Raw genomic sequence first — 22564 nt, 5'->3', positions numbered from 1 at the left:
TTGTGCAGGTGATGGATGTAATGTTGGTGCTGGTGATGGATGTAATGTTGGAGCTGGTGATGGATGTAATGTGGGTGCAGGTGATGGAAGTTCTGTTGGTGCCTCTTGGTGGATGGAATGTTGGTGAAGGATGTTATGTTGTTGCTGGTGCTGGATGAAATATTTGTGCTGGTGGTGGGTTTAGTGTTGGTGTAGGTGGTGGATGAAATGTTGGTGCTAGTAAAAGCTTTTTAGGTTTGTGTAGGTGATGGAAGTAATGTTGATGCTGGTGGTGGTGGTAATGTGCTGCCAATGGAAGAAATGTGCATTCTGGTGATAGAATAAACGGTGCTGATGGTGGGTGCCATGTTGGTGCCGGTGATGGATATATTGTTGGTGCCGGTGATGGATGTATTGTTGGTGCCGGTGATGGATGTATTGTTGGTGCCGGTGATGGATGTATTGTTGGTGCCGGTGATGGATGTATTGTTGGTGCCGGTGATGGATGTATTGTTGGTGCTGTTGATAAATATGTTTGATGCAGGTGATAGATGTTATGTTGATGCTGATGATGAATGAATGTTAGTGCTTGTGATGGACAAAATATTTGTACAAGTGATGAATAAAACGTTGGTGCTGATGGTGGGTGTCATGTTGGTGCTGGTGATGGAAGTAATGTTGGTGCATGGAATGTTGATTCTGGTGGTGGATGTTATGTTGGTGCAGTTGGTGGATGAAATGTTGGTGCTAATGATTGATTTTTAGGTTGGTGCAGGTGATGGATGTAATGTTGATGCTAGGGGTGGTTGTAATGTAAGTGCTGGCAATGGAAGAAACATTGGTGATGGAAGAAACGCTGGTGCTCATGGTGAGTGTCATGTTGTTGCTGGTGATGGATGTAATGTTGGTGCAGGTGATGGATGTAATGTTGGTGCTGGTGATGGATGTAATGTATGTGCTGGTGATGGATGTAATGTTGGTGCTGGTGATGGATGTAATGTTGGTGCTGAGGATGGATGTAATGTTGGTGCTGGGGATGGATGTAATGTATGTGCTGGTGATGGATGTAATGTATGTGCTGGTGATGGATGTAATGTTGGTGCTGGTGATGGATGTAATGTTGGTGCTGGGGATGGATGTAATGTTGGTGCTGGTGATGGATGTAATGTATGTGCTGGTGATGGATGTAATGTTGGTGCTGGTGATGGATGTAATGTTGGTGCTGAGGATGGATGTAATGTTGGTGCTGGGGATGGATGTAATGTATGTGCTGGTGATGGATGTAATGTATGTGCTGGTGATGGATGTAATGTTGGTGCTGGTGATGGATGTAATGTTGGTGCTGGTGATGGATGTAATGTTGGGGATGGTGATGGATGTAATGTATGTGCTGGTGATGGATGTAATGTTGGTGCTGGGGATGGATGTAATGTTGGTGCTGGGGATGGATGTAATGTTGGGGCTGGTGGAGGATGTTATGTTGGTGCTGGATGAAATATTTGTGCTGGTGGTGGGTTTAATGTTGGTGCAGGTGATTAACGAAATGTTGGTGCTGGTGATGGATGTAATGTTGGTGATGGATGTAATGTTGATGCTGGTTGTGTTGTAAGTGCTGGTGAAGGAAGAAATGTTGGTGCTGGTGATGGATGTAATGTTGGTGCTGGTGATGGATGTAATGTTGGTGATGGATGTAATGTTGGTGATGGATGTAATGTTGATGCTGGTGATGGATGTAATGTTGGTGCTGGTGAGTGATGGATGTAATGTTGGTGCTGGTGATGGATGTAATGTTGGTGCTGGTGATGGATGTAATGTTGGTGCTGGTGATGGATGTAATGTTGGTGCTGGTGATGGATGTAATGTTGGTGCTGGTGATGGATGTAATGTTGGTGCTGGTGATGGATGTAATGTTGGTGCTGGTGATGGATGTAATGTTGATGCTGGTGATGGATGTAATGTTGATGCTGGTGATGGATGTAATGTTGGTGCTGGTGATGGATGTAATGTTGGTGATGGATGTAATGTTGGTGATGGATGTAATGTTGATGCTGGTGATGGGTGTAATGTTGGTGCTGGTGATGGATGTAATGTTGGTGCTGGTGATGGATGTAATGTTGGTGCTGGTGATGGATGTAATGTTGGTGCTGGTGATGGATGTAATGTTGATGCTGGTGATGGATGTAATGTTGATGCTGGTGATGGATGTAATGTTGGTGCTGTTGATGGATGTAATGTTGGTGCTGTTGATGGATGTAATGTTGGTGCTGGTGATGGATGTAATGTTGGTGCTGGTGATGGATGTAATGTTGATGCTGGTGATGGATGTATTGTTGGTGCTGGTGATGGATGTATTGTTGGTGCTGGTGATGGATGTAATGTTGGTGCTGGTGATGGATGTAATGTTGGTGCTGGTGATGGATGTAATGTTGATGCTGGTGATGGATGTAATGTTGGTGCTGGTGATGGATGTAATGTTGGTGTTGGTGATGGATGTAATGTTGATGCTGGTGATGGATGTATTGTTGGTGCTGGTGATGGATGTAATGTTGGTGCTGGTGATGGATGTAATGTTGATGCTGGTGATGGATGTAATGTTGGTGTCAGTGATGGATGTAATGTTGATGCTGGTGATGGATGTAATGTTGGTGCTGGGGATGGATGTAATGTTGGTGCTGGTGATGGATGTAATGTTGATGCTGGTGATGGATGTAATGTTGGTGCTGGTGATGGATGTAATGTTGGTGTCAGTGATGGATGTAATGTTTGTGCAGGTGATGGGTGTAATGTTGGTGCTGGTGATGGATGTAATGTTGGTGCTGGTGATGGATGTAATGTTGGTGCTGGTGATGGATGTAATGTTGGTGCTGGTGATGGATGTAATGTTGGTGCTGGTGATGGATGTAATGTTGATGCTGGTGATGGATGTAATGTTGATGCTGGTGATGGATGTAATGTTGGTGCTGGTGATGGATGTAATGTTGGTGCTGGTGATGGATGTAATGTTGGTGCTGGTGATGGATGTAATGTTGATGCTGGTGATGGATGTAATGTTGGTGCTGGTGATGGATGTAATGTTGGTGTCAGTGATGGATGTAATGTTGATGCTGGTGATGGATGTAATGTTGGTGCTGGTGATGGATGTAATGTTGGTGCTGGTGATGGATGTAATGTTGATGCTGGTGATGGATGTAATGTTGGTGCTGGTGATGGATGTAATGTTGATGCTGGTGATGGATGTAATGTTGATGCTGGTGATGGATGTAATGTTGATGCTGGTGATGGATGTAATGTTGGTGCTGGTGATGGATGTAATGTTGGTGTCAGTGATGGATGTAATGTTTGTGCAGGTGATGGGTGTAATGTTGGTGCTGGTGATGGATGTAATGTTGGTGCTGGTGATGGATGTAATGTTGATGCTGGTGATGGATGTAATGTTGGTGCTGGTGATGGATGTAATGTTGATGCTGGTGATGGATGTAATGTTGATGCTGGTGATGGATGTAATGTTGGTGCTGGTGATGGATGTAATGTTGGTGCTGGTGATGGATGTAATGTTGGTGCTGGTGATGGATGTAATGTTGATGCTGGTGATGGATGTAATGTTGGTGCAGGTGATGGATGTATTGTTGGTGCTGGTGATGGATGTAATGTTGGTGCTGGTGATGGATGTAATGTTGGTGCTGGTGATGGATGTAATGTTGGTGCTGGTGATGGATGTAATGTTGATGCTGGTGATGGATGTAATGTTGGTGCTGGTGATGGATGTAATGTTGGTGCTGGTGATGGATGTAATGTTGGTGCTGGTGATGGATGTAATGTTGATGCTGGTGATGGATGTAATGTTGATGCTGGTGATGGATGTAATGTTGATGCTGGTGATGGATGTAATGTTGGTGCTGGTGATGGATGTAATGTTGGTGCTGGTGATGGATGTAATGTTGGTGCTGGTGATGGATGTAATGTTGGTGCTGGTGATGGGTGTAATGTTGGTGCTGGTGATGGATGTAATGTTGGTGTCAGTGATGGATGTAATGTTGATGCTGGTGATGGATGTAATGTTGGTGCTGGTGATGGATGTAATGTTGGTGATGGATGTAATGTTGATGCTGGTGATGGATGTAATGTTGGTGCTGGTGATGGATGTAATGTTGGTGCTGGTGATGGATGTAATGTTGGTGCTGGTGATGGATGTAATGTTGGTGATGGATGTAATGTTGATGCTGGTGATGGATGTAATGTTGGTGATGGATGTAATGTTGATGCTGGTGATGGATGTAATGTTGGTGCTGGTGATGGATGTAATGTTGGTGATGGATGTAATGTTGGTGATGGATGTAATGTTGATGCTGGTGATGGATGTAATGTTGGTGCTGTTGATGGATGTAATGTTGGTGCTGGTGATGGATGTAATGTTGGTGCTGTTGATGGATGTAATGTTGGTGCTGGTGATGGATGTAATGTTGGTGCTGGTGATGGATGTAATGTTGGTGCTGGTGATGAATGTAATGTTGGTGCTGGTGATGGATGTAATGTTGATGCTGGTGATGGATGTAATGTTGGTGCTGGTGAGTGATGGATGTAATGTTGGTGCTGGTGATGGATGTAATGTTGGTGCTGGTGATGGATGTAATGTTGATGCTGGTGATGGATGTAATGTTGATGCTGGTGATGGATGTAATGTTGGTGCTGTTTATGGATGTAATGTTGGTGCTGGTGATGGATGTAATGTTGATGCTGGTGATGGATGTAATGTTGATGCTGGTGATGGATGTAATGTTGGTGTCAGTGATGGATGTAATGTTGATGCTGTTGATGGATGTAATGTTGGTGCTGGTGATGGGTGTAATGTTGGTGCTGGTGATGGATGTAATGTTGGTGCTGGTGATGGATGTAATGTTGGTGCTGGTGATGGATGTAATGTTGGTGCTGGTGATGGATGTAATGTTGGTGCTGGTGATGGATGTAATGTTGATGCTGGTGATGGATGTCATGTTGGTGCTGGTGATGGATGTAATGTTGATGCTGGTGATGGATGTAATGTTGGTGCAGGTGATGGATGTATTGTTGGTGCTGGTGATGGATGTAATGTTGGTGCTGGTGATGGATGTAATGTTGGTGCTGGTGATGGATGTAATGTTGGTGCTGGTGATGGATGTAATGTTGGTGCTGGTGATGGATGTAATGTTGGTGCTGGTGATGGATGTAATGTTGATGCTGGTGATGGATGTAATGTTGATGCTGGTGATGGATGTAATGTTGATGCTGGTGATGGATGTAATGTTGGTGCTGGTGATGGATGTAATGTTGGTGCTGGTGATGGATGTAATGTTGATGCTGGTGATGGATGTAATGTTGGTGCTGGTGATGGATGTAATGTTGGTGCTGGTGATGGATGTAATGTTGGTGCTGGTGATGGGTGTAATGTTGGTGCTGGTGATGGATGTAATGTTGGTGCTGGTGATGGATGTAATGTTGGTGCTGGTGATGGATGTAATGTTGGTGCTGGTGATGGATGTAATGTTGATGCTGGTGATGGATGTAATGTTGGTGCTGGTGATGGATGTAATGTTGGTGCTGGTGATGGATGTAATGTTGATGCTGGTGATGGATGTAATATTGATGCTGGTGATGGATGTAATGTTGGTGCTGGTGATGGATGTAATGTTGGTGCTGGTGATGGATGTAATGTTGATGCTGGTGATGGGTGTAATGTTGGTGCTGGTGATGGATGTAATGTTGGTGCTGGTGATGGATGTAATGTTGGTGCTGGTGATGGGTGTAATGTTGGTGCTGGTGATGGATGTAATGTTGGTGTCAGTGATGGATGTAATGTTGATGCTGGTGATGGATGTAATGTTGGTGCTGGTGATGGATGTAATGTTGGTGCTGGTGATGGATGTAATGTTGGTGATGGATGTAATGTTGATGCTGGTGATGGATGTAATGTTGGTGATGGATGTAATGTTGATGCTGGTGATGGATGTAATGTTGGTGCTGGTGATGGATGTAATGTTGGTGATGGATGTAATGTTGGTGATGGATGTAATGTTGATGCTGGTGATGGATGTAATGTTGGTGCTGTTGATGGATGTAATGTTGGTGCTGGTGATGGATGTAATGTTGGTGCTGTTGATGGATGTAATGTTGGTGCTGGTGATGGATGTAATGTTGGTGCTGGTGATGGATGTAATGTTGGTGCTGGTGATGAATGTAATGTTGGTGCTGGTGATGGATGTAATGTTGATGCTGGTGATGGATGTAATGTTGGTGCTGGTGAGTGATGGATGTAATGTTGGTGCTGGTGATGGATGTAATGTTGGTGCTGGTGATGGATGTAATGTTGATGCTGGTGATGGATGTAATGTTGATGCTGGTGATGGATGTAATGTTGGTGCTGTTTATGGATGTAATGTTGGTGCTGGTGATGGATGTAATGTTGATGCTGGTGATGGATGTAATGTTGATGCTGGTGATGGATGTAATGTTGGTGCTGGTGATGGATGTAATGTTGATGCTGTTGATGGATGTAATGTTGGTGCTGGTGATGGGTGTAATGTTGGTGCTGGTGATGGATGTAATGTTGGTGCTGGTGATGGATGTAATGTTGGTGCTGGTGATGGATGTAATGTTGGTGCTGGTGATGGATGTAATGTTGGTGCTGGTGATGGATGTAATGTTGATGCTGGTGATGGATGTCATGTTGGTGCTGGTGATGGATGTAATGTTGATGCTGGTGATGGATGTAATGTTGGTGCAGGTGATGGATGTATTGTTGGTGCTGGTGATGGATGTAATGTTGGTGCTGGTGATGGATGTAATGTTGGTGCTGGTGATGGATGTAATGTTGGTGCTGGTGATGGATGTAATGTTGGTGCTGGTGATGGATGTAATGTTGGTGCTGGTGATGGATGTAATGTTGATGCTGGTGATGGATGTAATGTTGATGCTGGTGATGGATGTAATGTTGATGCTGGTGATGGATGTAATGTTGGTGCTGGTGATGGATGTAATGTTGGTGCTGGTGATGGATGTAATGTTGATGCTGGTGATGGATGTAATGTTGGTGCTGGTGATGGATGTAATGTTGGTGCTGGTGATGGATGTAATGTTGGTGCTGGTGATGGGTGTAATGTTGGTGCTGGTGATGGATGTAATGTTGGTGCTGGTGATGGATGTAATGTTGGTGCTGGTGATGGATGTAATGTTGGTGCTGGTGATGGATGTAATGTTGATGCTGGTGATGGATGTAATGTTGGTGCTGGTGATGGATGTAATGTTGGTGCTGGTGATGGATGTAATGTTGATGCTGGTGATGGATGTAATATTGATGCTGGTGATGGATGTAATGTTGGTGCTGGTGATGGATGTAATGTTGGTGCTGGTGATGGATGTAATGTTGATGCTGGTGATGGGTGTAATGTTGGTGCTGGTGATGGATGTAATGGTGGTGCTGGTGATGGATGTAATGTTGGTGCTGGTGATGGGTGTAATGTTGGTGCTGGTGATGGATGTAATGTTGGTGTCAGTGATGGATGTAATGTTGATGCTGGTGATGGATGTAATGTTGGTGCTGGTGATGGATGTAATGTTGGTGCTGGTGATGGATGTAATGTTGGTGATGGATGTAATGTTGATGCTGGTGATGGATGTAATGTTGGTGATGGATGTAATGTTGATGCTGGTGATGGATGTAATGTTGGTGCTGGTGATGGATGTAATGTTGGTGATGGATGTAATGTTGGTGATGGATGTAATGTTGATGCTGGTGATGGATGTAATGTTGGTGCTGTTGATGGATGTAATGTTGGTGCTGGTGATGGATGTAATGTTGGTGCTGTTGATGGATGTAATGTTGGTGCTGGTGATGGATGTAATGTTGGTGCTGGTGATGGATGTAATGTTGGTGCTGGTGATGGATGTAATGTTGATGCTGGTGATGGATGTAATGTTGGTGCTGGTGATGGGTGTAATGTTGGTGCTGGTGATGGATGTAATGTTGATGTTGGTGATGGATGTAATGTTGATGCTGGTGATGGATGTAATGTTGATGCTGGTGATGGATGTAATGTTGGTGTCAGTGATGGATGTAATGTTGATGCTGGTGATGGGTGTAATGTTGGTGCTGGTGATGGATGTAATGTTGATGCTGGTGATGGATGTAATGTTGGTGCTGGTGATGGATGTAATGTTGATGCTGGTGATGGATGTAATGTTGGTGTCAGTGATGGATGTAATGTTGGTGCTGGTGATGGATGTAATGTTGGTGCTGGTGATGGATGTAATGTTGATGCTGGTGATGGATGTCATGTTGGTGCTGGTGATGGATGTAATGTTGATGCTGGTGATGGATGTAATGTTGGTGCTGGTGATGGATGTAATGTTGGTGCTGGTGATGGATGTAATGTTGATGCTGGTGATGGATGTAATGTTGATGCTGGTGATGGATGTCATGTTGGTGCTGGGGATGGATGTAATGTTGGTGCTGGTGATGGATGTAATGTTGATGCTGGTGATGGATGTAATGTTGGTGCTGGGGATGGATGTAATGTTGGTGCTGGTGATGGATGTAATGTTGATGCTGGTGATGGATGTAATGTTGGTGCTGGTGATGGATGTCATGTTGGTGCTGGTGATGGATGTAATGTTGATGCTGGTGATGGATGTAATGTTGGTGCTGGTGATGGATGTAATGTTGATGCTGGTGATGGATGTCATGTTGGTGCTGGTGATGGATGTAATGTTGGTGCTGGTGATGGATGTAATGTTGATGCTGGTGATGGATGTAATGTTGATGCTGGTGATGGATGTCATGTTGGTGCTGGTGATGGATGTAATGTTGATGCTGGTGATGGATGTAATGTTGGTGCTGGTGATGGATGTAATGTTGATGCTGGTGATGGATGTAATGTTGATGCTGGTGATGGATGTAATGTTGGTGCTGGTGATGGATGTAATGTTGATGCTGGTGATGGATGTAATGTTGGTGCTGGTGAAGGAAGAAATGTTGGTGCTCGTGATGGATGTAATGTTGATGATGGTGATGGATATAATGTTGATGCTGGTGGTGGTTGTATTCAGGGGCGGACTGAAAACTCATGGGGCCCCCGGGCAATAGAAAATTATGGGGCCCTTGGGCAATAGGAGATTATGGGGCCACACAGTATACACACACACACAGTATACACATACATGTACACACAGTATACACAGACATGTTTCTATTGGCTAAGAAGGTACTGGAGAGGCGGGTCAGCTATAATCTCAGGATTTTTAGACCAAAAGGATGTTGGTAAGGGACATTTCAGAGACAGATGTAAAAAAAAAAAAAACACAGATTTTTACATACTGTCCCTGGTTTTACTGAGGCTGGCAACCCTGATTGGGCCCCCTAGTGGCTCGGGCCCTCGGGCAGTGCCTGAGAAGTCAAATGGTCAGTCCGCCCCTGGTTGTATTATAAGTGCTGGTGATGGAAGAAATGTTGGTGCTGGTGGTGGATGTAATGTTGGTGCAGGTCTTGGATGTAATGTTGGTGCCGATGATGGATGTATTGTTGGTGCTGGTGAGTGATGGATGTAATGTTAATGCTGTTGATGGATGTAATGTTGGTGCTGGTGATGGATGTAATGTTGGTGCTGGTGATGGATGTAATGTTGGTGCTGGTGATGGATGTAATGTTGGTGCTGTTGATGGATGTAATGTTGGTGCTGGTGATGGATGTAATGTTGGTGCCGTTGATGGATGTAATGTTGGTGCCGTTGATGGATGTAATGTTGGTGGATGTAATGCTGATGCCAATGGTGGATGTAATATTGGTGCTGGTGATGGATGTAATGTTGGTGCTGGTGAGTGATGGATGTAATGTTGGTGCTGTTGATGGATGTAATGTTGATGCCAATGGTGGATGTAATGTTGGTGCTGGTGAGTGATGGATGTAATGTTGGTGCTGTTGATGGATGTAATGTTGGTGCTGGTGAGTGACGGATGTAATGTTGGTGCTGGTGAGTGATGGATGTAATGTTGGTGCTGTTGATGTATGTAATGTTGGTGCTGGTGACGGATGTAATGTTGGTGCTGGTGAGTGATGTATGTAATGTTGGTGCTGTTGATGGATGTAATGTTGGTGCTGGTGATGGATGTAATGTTGGTGCTGGTGAGTGATGGATGTAATGTTGGTGCTGGTGATGGATGTAATGTTGGTGCTGGTGAGTGATGGATGTAATGTTGGTGCTGGTGATGGATGTAATGTTGGTGCTGGTGAGTGATGGATGTAATGTTGGTGCTGGTGAGTGATGTATGTAATGTTGGTGCTGGTGAGTGATGGATGTAATGTTGGTGCTGGTGAGTGATGGATGTAATGTTGGTGCTGGTGAGTGATGGATGTAATGTTGGTGCTGGTGAGTGATGTATGTAATGTTGGTGCTGTTGATGGATGTAATGTTGGTGCTGGTGAGTGATGGATGTAATGTTGGTGCTGGTGAGTGATGGATGTAATGTTGGTGCTGGTGACGGATGTAATGTTGGTGCTGGTGACGGATGTAATGTTGGTGCTGGTGAGTGATGGATGTAATGTTGGTGCTGTTGATGGATGTAATGTTGGTGCTGGTGACGGATGTAATGTTGGTGCTGGTGAGTGATGGATGTAATGTTGGTGCCAATGGTGGATGTAATGTTGGTGCCAATGGTGGATGTAATGTTGGTGCCAATGGTGGATGTAATGTTGGTGCCAATGGTGGATGTAATGTTGGTGCTGGTGAGTGATGGATGTAATGTTGGTGCTGGTGATGGATGTAATGTTGGTGCCGATGATGGATGTAATGTTGGTGCCAATGGTGGATGTAATGTTGGTGCTGGTGAGTGATGGATGTAATGTTGGTGCTGGTGATGGATGTAATGTTGGTGCAGGTGATGGATGTAATGTTGGTGCCAATGGTGGATGTAATGTTGGTGCTGGTGAGTGATGGATGTAATGTTGGTGCCGATGATGGATGTAATGTTGGTGCCAATGGTGGATGTAATGTTGGTGCCAATGGTGGATGTAATGTTGGTGCCGATGATGGATGTAATGTTGGTGCCAATGGTGGATGTAATGTTGGTGCTGTTGATGGATGTAATGTTGGTGCTGGATATGGATGTAATATTGATGGTGGTGGTAGATGAAATAATTGTGCAGGTGATGGATGTAATGTTGGTGCTGGTGGTACAGGAAATGCTAGTGCCGGTGAGTGATGGATGTAATGTTGGTGCTGGTGATGGATGTAATGTTGGTGCTGGTGAGTGATGGATGTAATGTTGGTGCTGGTGATGGATGTAATGTTGGTGCTGGTGAGTGATGGATGTAATGTTGGTGCTGGTGATGGATGTAATGTTGGTGCTGGTGATGGATGTAATGTTGGTGCTGGTGAGTGATGGATGTAATGTTGGTGCTGGTGAGTGATGGATGTAATGTTGGTGCTGGTGATGGATGTAATGTTGGTGCTGGTGGTACAGGAAATGCTAGTGCTGGTGGTAAAAACATTTATGTTTCTCCTGGAGACAAAATTCCTCCAAGTGCTGGTAATATCTTGAGGGGCTTTAATCTGGCCTTGCATCGAGCAACTTTTAAAATGTAGTACATGTTGCAAGTAGAGTACCAAACGTTTATGAGCGGGGAGAACACAAGGACACTTACTGGCATGGGACTTGTCATACTCATACTGTCCCATGATGAAGTGAGGTAGACACATGATGAATCCAGCAACACAGACAACCAGAGCACCAAAAGCAATGAAGCGAGGCCGGTGCACCCGACTGCCAAAGTAGCTGACAAACACAATGAGAATCGTATTTCCAATCTGAAACAAGAAGACGTTGGAAGGGTCAGTGGTTTGGTCACATCTACTCAGGTCCCTCCCATATCGCAGTCAGGATATAAATTGCCCCGATGGTCCTCTTTGCTTTATTTTTCTTTAGTAGCTGAATTGGGAAGTTACACGTCACTTCCCCAAATCTGAGGACAAGGCGCTAATCAAAGTGAAGCCTTTGTTTGCTTGTTTTGAATAGTGTGTGAGAGGGTTAGAAGAAGCACACACTCCTGAGGAAGAGGCTATCCACCATGATACGTGGAGGAAATACTCCACTACTCCCACCTGTTGGGTCCTATACAATTTCATTGAATCTATTTAATAGCCTTCATTTATTTATGAGGTTTTTTTTTTGTAATTTAGCATTGTTTTTTGCATTTATATTATTGTGCACCTGCTGGTGTTTGAGATGACAATCATTTTTAGGACACCATTATTATGCACATATGTGGTAGCAGGGCATGTGGTCCCTAACGCCCAGCCCCATATACAGTATATTTGTCACTGTCTTGTTCTAGGGGCTCTTCCTCGGCTCCCCACACAACTGCGACCAAGCTGTAGTAGAAAGCGCATGGTCCACTACTGATGGTTGCTTTTGATGATGTCAGCACTGTACGGCCAATCACAGTGTCACATGATCAGTAGCCCACCCTCCTACCAACCAGCCCATTTAAAGTTTCGGCTGCAACCGGCATAAAGGTGTTAAAATTTATCCGTAGATGTGGTGGTTCCATGACACCCCAAGGCTGGTAGGAGGGCATCAACAGCCTGTCCTACCTGCTCCTGCCCATCAGTAGTTGACCATGGGCTGTCCATGACAGCTCAGTCACTGTAATGTGTCTATGGAGGAGGAAGATTGTCACCTTAGGGCTGGACTACAGAACACTTCCCTTCCCTTGTCACCTGTTAGGGGAGGTGTTCTGGGAGCGAGAACTGGGAACAATGTAGGTGCAGCAAAGGGAGCACAGGAAGTTAGGAGCTTACTGGGTTTCTGGCAGGATCAACGGGTGTCATTTTATACCTATCCAACCGATATAACAAAACACTTTTAATGGTATATTTAAAAGACCAAAAGAGAGCAAATAAAAGGAGTTCATTGGTAAGACTTACATACATTTTCATCTGCCTGATCAGGTTGAGAGAAGTGGTTGGCGTGAGTCTAAACTCATGGTGAATGTGGCCAGTCACTCAGAGTGGAGGCTTACCATGACGGCTCTCACAACCTGCATATCTTTATTCTAGTATTTTACTGCATATTCATTTTATTATTATTATTATTAATAGTTGTATTATTATTATCGTCATTATTATTTTTGCCATGATGATGATTATTATTATTGTCATTATTGTTGTATTTATTATTATTTTTAATTTTTATTGTAATACAAAATAACAACAATAATAATAATAAAAATCATAATATTAATACTTATTATTATTATTGTTAATAATAATAATAATAATAATAATAATAATAACAATAATAATAAGTATTAATATTATGATTTTTATTATTTATTTTATATTATTATTATTGTTTTTTATTATTATTATTATTATAACAACAATAATGACAATAATAATAATCATCATCATGGCAAAAATAATAAGGAAAATAATAATTTAAATTATTATTACATTAATACAATAATAACTAAAATAATAATAGCAATAATAATAATAATAATAATAATATTATTATTGCTATTATTATTATTTTAGTTATTATTGTATTCATGTAATAATAATTAAAATGATTATTTTCCTTATTATTTTTGCCATGATGATGATTATTATTATTGTCATTATTGTTGTTATAATAATAATAATAATAATAATAATAATAATAATAAATAATAAAAATCATAATAATAATACTTACTATTATGATTATTATTATTATTATTATTATTATTAATAATAAAGGGGTTGTAAACCCTTGTGTTTTTTCACTTTAAAAATCTTTACCTGAAAAAACACCTGGCAGTGACCGGCAAACTCCAGCCCCCCACCCCTCTTACTTACCTGAGCCCTGGAACTTTATCCGGCTGGGACACGCTCTTCCTCTGCCCGGGGTTGTCGGCTCTTGATTGGTTGGTTAGTTGTATTAGTATTATTATTGTGATTATTAATTTTGCCATGATGATGATTATTATTAGTGTCATTATTGTTGTATTTATTATTATTTTAAATTTGTATTGTAATAACAATAATAATAATAATAAAAATCATAATAATAATACGTATTATTAATATTGTTATTATTATTATTATTATGATTATTATTATTATTATTATTATTATTATTATTATTATTATTATTATTATTGCTATTATTATGATTTTTGTTATTATTGTATTAATGTAATAATAATTTAAATTAATATTGTCCTTATTTTTGCCATGATGATGATTATTATTGTAGTTATTATTATTATTAATATTATTGTAATAATAATAAATAACAATAATAATAAATAATATAATAATAATAAAAATCCTAATAATAATACTTACTATTATGATTATTATTAAAGGGGTTGTAAACCCTTGTGTTTTTTTCACTTTAAAAACCTTCACCTTCACCTGAAAAAACACCTGGCAGTGAACACACGCCCCCCCCCCCCCCGTCTTACTTACCTGAGCCCTGGAACTTTATCCAGGCGGGGACATGCTCTTCCTCTGCCCGTGGGTTCTCAGCTCTTGATTGGATAGATTGATAGCAGCCCAGCCATTGGCTCCCGCTGCTGTCAATCAAATGCAATGACATGAACACTGGGGGGCGGGTCCGAGTCATACATTCGGCGGTTATTGGCCCTGAATGTTGGTCTCGGTAGCACACCCGTAAAGTAACCCCCTGGGAGAGCGCTTCTCCTAGGGGGTTATCTGATGTGGGGGAGGAGCCGTGAGAGACGCCAGGGGACCTCAGAAGAGCTTTGCAATCGCTTTAATATTGTCATTATTATTGCTATTATTATGATTGTTGCTATTATTGTAAAAATAATTGAAATTATTATTATTGTCATTGTTATTTTTGCCATGATGATGATTATTATCATTATTGTTGTAATTATTATTATTTTTATTGTAATAATAAAAAATAACAATAATATCAATAATAATAATAATTATATTAATATTATTAATAATATTGTCATTATTATTGCTATTATTATGATTGTTGTTATTATTGTAATAATGTAATAATACTTGAAATTATTATTATTATTATCATTATTATTTTGCCATGATGATGATTATTATTGTCATTATTGTTGTAATTATTATTATTATTTTTATTATTATTGTAATAATAAAAAATGTATAATAATTATTATTATCATTATTAATATTGTCAATATTATTGTTATTATTATGATTTCTGTTATTATTGTAATAATGTAATAATAATTGAAATTAAATAAATGATTATTATTATCGTTATTATTATTGCCATGATGATGATTATTATTGTCATTATTGTTGTTGTAATTATTATTATTTTTATTATTATTGTAATAATAAAAAAATAGCAATAATAATAAAAATCATAACAATAGTACTTATTATTATTATTATTATTGTTAATATTGTCATTGTTATTGCTATTATTATTATTATTATAAATTGTATTGTTAGTATTATTATTACTTTTATCTATTCAGTAGATGTGAAATTGCATTTAACAGCCCCGTGAGATTCCTTTTTACACTTTGCAGTCCATAGAAGATCCCCTCTGATATTCCATTTTTATCAGTTCTGATGAACCTGATTGGTTACCTCATTGAAGGATGACAGGATCCCTGACGTCTGACTGGACATGCCGAAGCGTTTCTCAATGGTCGATATGGTGCTCCTCAGGTATCCGGTGAGGAGGAGCTGAGACAGCTGAAGAAGTCCATGGCAAAACACGAAGACCTGGAATTGAAAATACGACACTCAATTATGGGGGGTTGTAGAGGGTGAAGTGACAGAAGGCAGTTACAATGCTATTCAGCAAACACTGCAACCGTGCTGAAATCTGAAAGCTCATTTCATCTACCTACACATACAACCTAAAAAACTGAACAAATTACGTGGACAGCGGACATACGGCTTGTTCCTCTCCCTCAATTGCTGACACCAACCCCCCCTCCCCCCAGTCTGGTTGCTTGCCCCCCATCCACCCTAGCTACTACTTCCCCACCCCCTCTCTGGGTACTGCTCTTCCCCCTTTTCCTGGATGCTGCTCCCCCTGCTGCTTTTGTCAGCAAATCCTGGCTGTAAAAATGACAGCCAGGACTTGCTCTGTGACACTGCTAGGCAAATTGAAGCTTTCAAATAATGTTCAGAAGCCTTATTGAGAAATACAATGTAACATTATTTTTATGATGCACTTACACTGTTTCATTCATATGCAGATCAATGTCATTTCTTAACCACTTGTAAGTACATATTTTTATTATTATTATTATTATTATTATTATTATTATTATTATTATTATTATTATAGTTTTTATTATTTTTATTTCTTTTTTTTTTTTTTTTAGTTTTTATTATTTTTATTTCTTTATTTATTTATTTATTTTTAGTTTTTATTATTTTTATTTCTTTTTCTTTTTTTTTTAATGACCTAAAAAATTGTCCAGTATTAAAAAAAAAAATTGCCATGCTAACCTATAATACATACAGTAAATAACATTTACATTCACCAAAGGAGCACAAGCCTATATGTGGCCACCATGTGTACCACCATTATCAACTGAACATACTTACGAAACGCATTGAGAAGACAGAACAGCTATATATCCATCTGATTCAAGCAAGAAACATCTCAGATATACACTATATTGCCAAAATTATTGGGACGCCTGCCTTTACACAAACACATGAACTTTCATGGAATCCCAGTCTTAGTCCGTAGGGTTCAATATTGAGTTGGCTCCGCCCTTTGCAGCTATAACAGCTTCAACTCTTCTGGGAAGGCCGTCCACAAGGTTTAGGAGATGTGTCTATGGGAATGTTTGATTATTCTTCCAGAAGTGCATTTGTGAGGTCAGGCACTGATGTTGGACAAGAAGGCTCGCAGTTTGCGCTCGAATTCATCCCAAAAGTGTTCTATCGGGTTGAGGTCAGGACTCTGTGCAGGCCAGTCAAGTTCCTCCACCCCAAACTCACTCATCCATGTCTTTATGGACCTTGCCTTGCGCACTGGTGCGCAGTCATGTTGGAACAGGAAGGGGCCATCTCCAAACTGTTCCCAAAAACTTGGGAGCATGAAATTGTCCAAAATGTCTTGGTATGCCGACGCCTTAAGTGTTCCCTTCACTGGAACTAAGGGGCCAAGCCCACCCCCTGAAAAACAACCCCCCCCCCCCACACCATAATCCCCCCTCCAGCAAATGATTTGGACCAGTGCACAAAGAAATGGTTAACAGCTGTCATTCCCAGGATGCTCCTGACAGGAAATCTGCTAATAAAGCATTAGCTGTGCTTGATTAGCTGCATTGGATGGCAGGGGAGACATTGGAGGTCTAACAGACTTCTGATGTCTCCATAAAGAGAACCCGACGCTTGTCCAATGTTTTCACACAAGGATTTCGGGCTGTGGAAGCAAGGGTCTCTGCAGAGATCCAACCCCCCCCCCCTCCCCAGCTGAGAAAGAGCCAGAGCTCTCCGATCAGCAGGGAGCATGAGCTTTTCCCCCAGCTCGGTAGGGGGTGTGTCCAACCTCTGCAGAGAGACTGCTCCTCCTTTGCTTAGAGCAAGGATCCTTCTCTGCAGCATGCTGGCAGGAGACAGGCTTTTCTACTAAGGCCATGGCTGCTTTAACAAGAAGACTTGTAACATTTTTAATTGCCTGAGTCACAAACTGTATAGAAAAGCCTGTCCCCTGCCAGCATGCTGCAGTAAAGGACCCTACAAACTGCATAGAAAAGCCTGTCCCCTGCCAGCATGCTGCAGTAAAGGACCCTACAAACTGCATAGAAAAGCCTGTCCCCTGCCAGCATGCTGCAGTAAAGGACCCTACAAACTGCATAGAAAAGCCTGTCCCCTGCCAGCATGCTGCAGTAAAGGACCCTACAAACTGCATAGAAAAGCCTGTCCCCTGCCAGCATGCTACAGTAAAGGACCCTACAAACTGCATAGAAAAGCCTGTCCCCTGCCAGCATGCTGCAGTAAAGGACCCTACAAACTGTATAGAAAAGCCTGTCCCCTGCCAGCATGCTGCAGTAAAGGACCCTACAAACTGCATAGAAAAGCCTGTCCCCTGCCAGCATGCTGCAGTAAAGGACCCTACAAACTGTATAGAAAAGTCTGTCCCCTGCCAGCATGCTGCAGTAAAGGACCCTACAAACTGCATAGAAAAGCCTGTCCCCTGCCAGCATGCTGCAGTAAAGGACCCTACAAACTGCATAGAAAAGCCTGTCCCCTGCCAGCATGCTGCAGTAAAGGACCCTACAAACTGTATAGAAAAGCCTGTCCCCTGCCAGCATGCTGCAGTAAAGGACCCTACAAACTGCATATAAAAGTCTGTCCCCTGCCAGCATGCAGAGACAGAGCTCTACAACTAGCAGTGAACATGAGCTCTGCCCCAGCTCAGTAGGGGGGGGGGGGGGGGGGGGTGTGTGTCCAACACTCTGCAGAGAGACCACTCCTTCCACACATAGAGCAAAGGGTCCTTCTTTGCAGCATGCTGACAGGAGACAGGCTTTTCGAACTCAGGTTGTGGCTGCTTTATAAAGCAAACTTGCTGTAACACTTTTAATTGCCACAAACTGCATAGAAAAGCCTGTCCCCTGCTAGCATGCTGCAGTAAAGGACCCCTTTTCTCTGTGTAGAAGCAATGGCCTCTCTATAGAGAGTGCGGTCATAAACTGCATAAAAAAGCCTGTGCCCTGCCATCATGCTGCAGTAAAGGACCCTACAAACCACATAGAAAAGCCGGTCTCCTGCCAGCATGCTGCAAACAAGAACCCCTGCTCTCTGTGTGGAAGCAGCAGTCTCTCTGCAAAGGTCCAACATATAACCCCTGATGAGACTTAGAGCAATACAATCAGTAGGGAGTATGAGCTTTGCCCCAGCTCAGTAGGGGGGGGGGTGTCCAACCTCTGCAGAGAGACCACTCTTTCCACACATAGAGCAAAGGGTCCTTCTCTGCAGCATGCTGGCAGCAGACAGGCTTTCCTACTCAGGTTGTGGCTGCTTTATAAAGCAAACTTGCTGTAACACTTTTAATTGCCTGAGTCACAAACTGCATAGAAAAGCCTGTCTCCTGCCAGCATGATGCAGTGAAAGACCCCTTTTTTCTCTTTGTAGAAGCAGTGGCCTCTCTGTAGAGAGTGCTGTCACAAACTGCATAGAAAAGCCTGTGCCCTGCCATCATGCTGCAGTAAAGGACCCTACAAACTACATAGAACAGCCGGTCCCCTGCCAGCATGCTGCAAAGAAGAACCCCTGCTCTCTGTGTGAAAGCAGCAGTCTCTCTGCAAAGGTCCAACATATACCCCCTGCTGAGACTTAGAGCTCTACAATCAGCAGGGAGTATGAGCTTTGCCCCAGCTCAGTAGGGGGGGGGGGGGGGGGTGTCCAACCTCTGCAGAGAGACCACTTCTTCCACACATAGAGCAAAGGGTCCTTCTTTGCAGAATGCTGGCAGCGGACAGGCGTTTCTACTCAGGATGTGGCTGCTTTATAAAGAAAACTTGCTGTAACATTTTGCACTGCTTTACTCACAAACTGCATGGAAAATCCTATCCTTTGCCAGCATGCTGCTGTAAAGGGCCCTACAACTGCATAGAAAAGCCGGTCTCCTGCCAGCATGCTGCAAAGAAGAACCCCTGCTCTCTGTGTGAAAGCAGCAGTCTCTCTGCAAAGGTCCAACATATACCCCCTGCTGAGACTTAGAGCTCTACAATCAGCATGGAGTATGAGCTTTGCCCCAGCTCAGTAGGGGGGGGGGGTGTCCAACCTCTGCAGAGAGACCACTCCTTCCACACATAGAGCAAAGGGTCCTTCTCTGCAGCATGCTGGCCAGGGACAGACTTTCCTCCTCAGGTTGTGGCTGCTTTATAAAGCAAACTTGCTGTAACACTTTTAATTGCCTGAGTCACAAACTGCATAGAAAAGCCTGTCTCCTGCCAGCATGCTGCAGTAAAGGACCCCTTTTTCTCTGTGTAAAAGCAATGGCCTCTCTGCAGAGGTCCAACACACCCCCACCTCAAAGCTAGAGCTCTCCAATCACCAGGGAACGTGAGCTTTGCCCTTATTCAGCAGGAGGCGTGTCTGACCTCTGCAGAGAGACCACTCCTTCCACACATAGAGCAAAGGGTCCTTCTCTGCAGTATGCTGGCGGCGGACAGGCTTTTCTACTCAGGCTGCGGCTGCTTTATGAAGAAAGCTAACTGTAACACTTTGCACAGCTTCGGTCACAGACCGAGTCGAACGAGCAATGTAGAAGCAATGTCCTATCTATAGAGGTCCCCCACACCCCCATAGACAGAGCTAGGACTCTCCAATCAGCAGGGAGCATGGGCTATGACCCAATTCAGCATGGCTTGTGTCCAACCTCTGCACAAAGAGCGCTCATAGCGGTCCCTACTGTTACACAATGTTATACTGTAAAAGTTATACAATGTAATGTATAGCGTGCAAGAGAAAAAAAAACACATAGTGGTGAAAACCGCTAGTTCAGGATTAAATAACATTATAAAATGGCTCAACATTCTCAGCATTGACCGGCAGGACCGGCAGTGCCGCATTCTTTTCACTGATAGGATGACAGCTTGGTATGTGGCAGTGCACACAGAGCTCTCAGGCTGGTCTCAGCCGTGGCTCTGTGGGCTCCTCTGCATGAATTGGCAGTTTTTGTCACGGGGTGTTTTTTTCTCCCTGCACGCTTTATGTTACATATGATGTTGTGTAACACTCCACCTGGGATGTACTGTGTGCAATCAGATGTGTCCTCCATAGATGTCTGCTTGTTATAGCAAATCCTCGAACTGCTATTCATCCCTATTGCATTAGGGGGTGCACCCCAAAGTCAAACACACATCTGTGTGTGTATGTATACTGTATACATACAGAGATACGCACACAATCTCTTAGATATAATGAAAACAAATATTTTAAAATGTATTAAAATTTGGACGGTGTCAGTGGAGCAGAGGACGGTGTCAGTAGGGCAGTGGATGGTGTCAGTAGAGCAGTGGAGGGTCTCAGTAGGGCAGAGGACAGTGTCAGTAGAGCAGTGGACGGTGTCCGTAGGGCAGTGGATGGTGTCAGTAGGTCAGTGGATGGTGTCAGTTGGACAGAGGACGGTGTCAGTAGAGCAGAGGATGGTGTCAGTAGAGCAGTGGATGGTGTCAGTAGAGCAGTGGATGGTGTCCGTAGAGCAGTGGATGGTGTCAGTTGGACAGTGGACGGTGTCAGTAGGGCAGTGGGTGGTGTCAGTAGAGCAGTGGATGGTGTCAGTAGGGCAGTGGACGGTGTCAGTAGGGCAGTGGATGGTGTCAGTAGAGCAGTGGATGGTGTCAGTAGAGCAGTGGATGGTGTCAGTAGGGCAGAGGACGGTGTCAGTAGAACAGTGGATGGTGTCAGTAGAGCAGTGGATGGTGTCAATGGAGCAGTGGATGGTGTCAGTAGGGCAGTGGATGGTGTCAGTAGGGCAGTGGATGGTGTCAGTGGAGCAGTGGATGGTGTCAGTAGGTCAGTGGACGGTGTCAGTAGGGCAGTGGATGGTGTCAGTAGAGCAGTGGATGGTGTCAGTAGGGCAGAGGACGGTGTCAGTAGAACAGTGGATGGTGTCAGTAGAGCAGTGGATGGTGTCAGTGGAGCAGTGGATGGTGTCAGTAGGGCAGTGGATGGTGTCAGTGGAGCAGTGGATGGTGTCAGTAGGGCAGTGGATGGTGTCAGTAGGGCAGTGGATGGTGTCAGTAGGGCAGTGGATGGTGTCAGTAGGGCAGTGGACGGTGTCAGTAGGTCAGTGGACGGTGTCAGTAGGGCAGTGGATGGTGTCAGTAGAGCAGTGGATGGTGTCAGTAGGGCAGAGGACGGTGTCAGTAGAACAGTGGATGGTGTCAGTAGAGCAGTGGATGGTGTCAGTGGAGCAGTGGATGGTGTCAGTAGGGCAGTGGACGGTGTCAGTAGAGCAGTGGATGGTGTTAGTAGAGCAGTGGATGGTGTCAGTAGAGCAGTAGATGGTGTCAGTAGGGCAGTGGATGGTGTCAGTTGGACAATGCATGGTGTTAGCAGGGCAGTGGACGGTGTCAGTAGAGCAGTGGATGGTGTCAGTAGAGCAGTGGATGGTGTCAGTTGGACAGTGGATGGTGTCAGTAGAGCAAAGGATGGTGTCAGTAGGGCAGTAAATGGTGTCAGTAGGGCGATGGATGTTGCTTTTAAAATGTTTACAATATTATTATTATTTAGGAGCCCCATTGGGGGGCTTTGGTGACATATCAGGGGGCTAAACAGTTTTTTTTAAGTACTTCCATCAATATATACAATCTTTGTTTTTCAAATAATCATTTAAAAAAAACAACACGGGATTCCCGGAGCACTATGTGTTAGCTAAAGAGATGGTCCAAGAGTAGGCACTTTGCTTTTGATTGCATTATCAAATACAACAATATTTTCCTGATTAGGAAACAAAAAACACATTTATACAATGTTGTCATTTTGTCCTCCTGATTATAATAAATAAAGAAAATAAGAATAAACCCAACAAACATTGCTGTTAATGCCCATATCCAGACAAATGTAACCCC

At 43.1% G+C, this 22564-nt stretch overlaps 1 protein-coding gene across 6 annotated transcripts in view; it reads right to left on the bottom strand.

The window, feature by feature from the left end:
* The window catches only part of SLCO2B1 (solute carrier organic anion transporter family member 2B1), a 220203-nt gene that overhangs the window by 87609 nt on the left and 110030 nt on the right, over positions 1-22564 (bottom strand). For all 6 annotated transcript variants that reach the window (XM_077451192.1, XM_077451194.1, XM_077451191.1 and 3 more), the window contains exons 3-4: positions 15600-15737; positions 11648-11810 (exon numbers count right to left, since the gene is read on the bottom strand). In XM_077451192.1, the coding sequence (XP_077307318.1) occupies positions 11648-11810; positions 15600-15737 (301 nt within the window). The remainder of the gene's footprint in view (positions 1-11647; positions 11811-15599; positions 15738-22564) is intronic.

The sequence above is a fragment of the Lithobates pipiens genome, unplaced genomic scaffold (genome assembly GCF_037356315.1).
Source record: "Lithobates pipiens isolate NorthernLeopardFrog02 unplaced genomic scaffold, aLitPip1_a1.2 Scaffold_23, whole genome shotgun sequence".
Lineage (NCBI taxonomy): Eukaryota > Metazoa > Chordata > Amphibia > Anura > Ranidae > Lithobates > Lithobates pipiens.
This window is presented reverse-complemented; position numbering and strand designations above follow the sequence as displayed.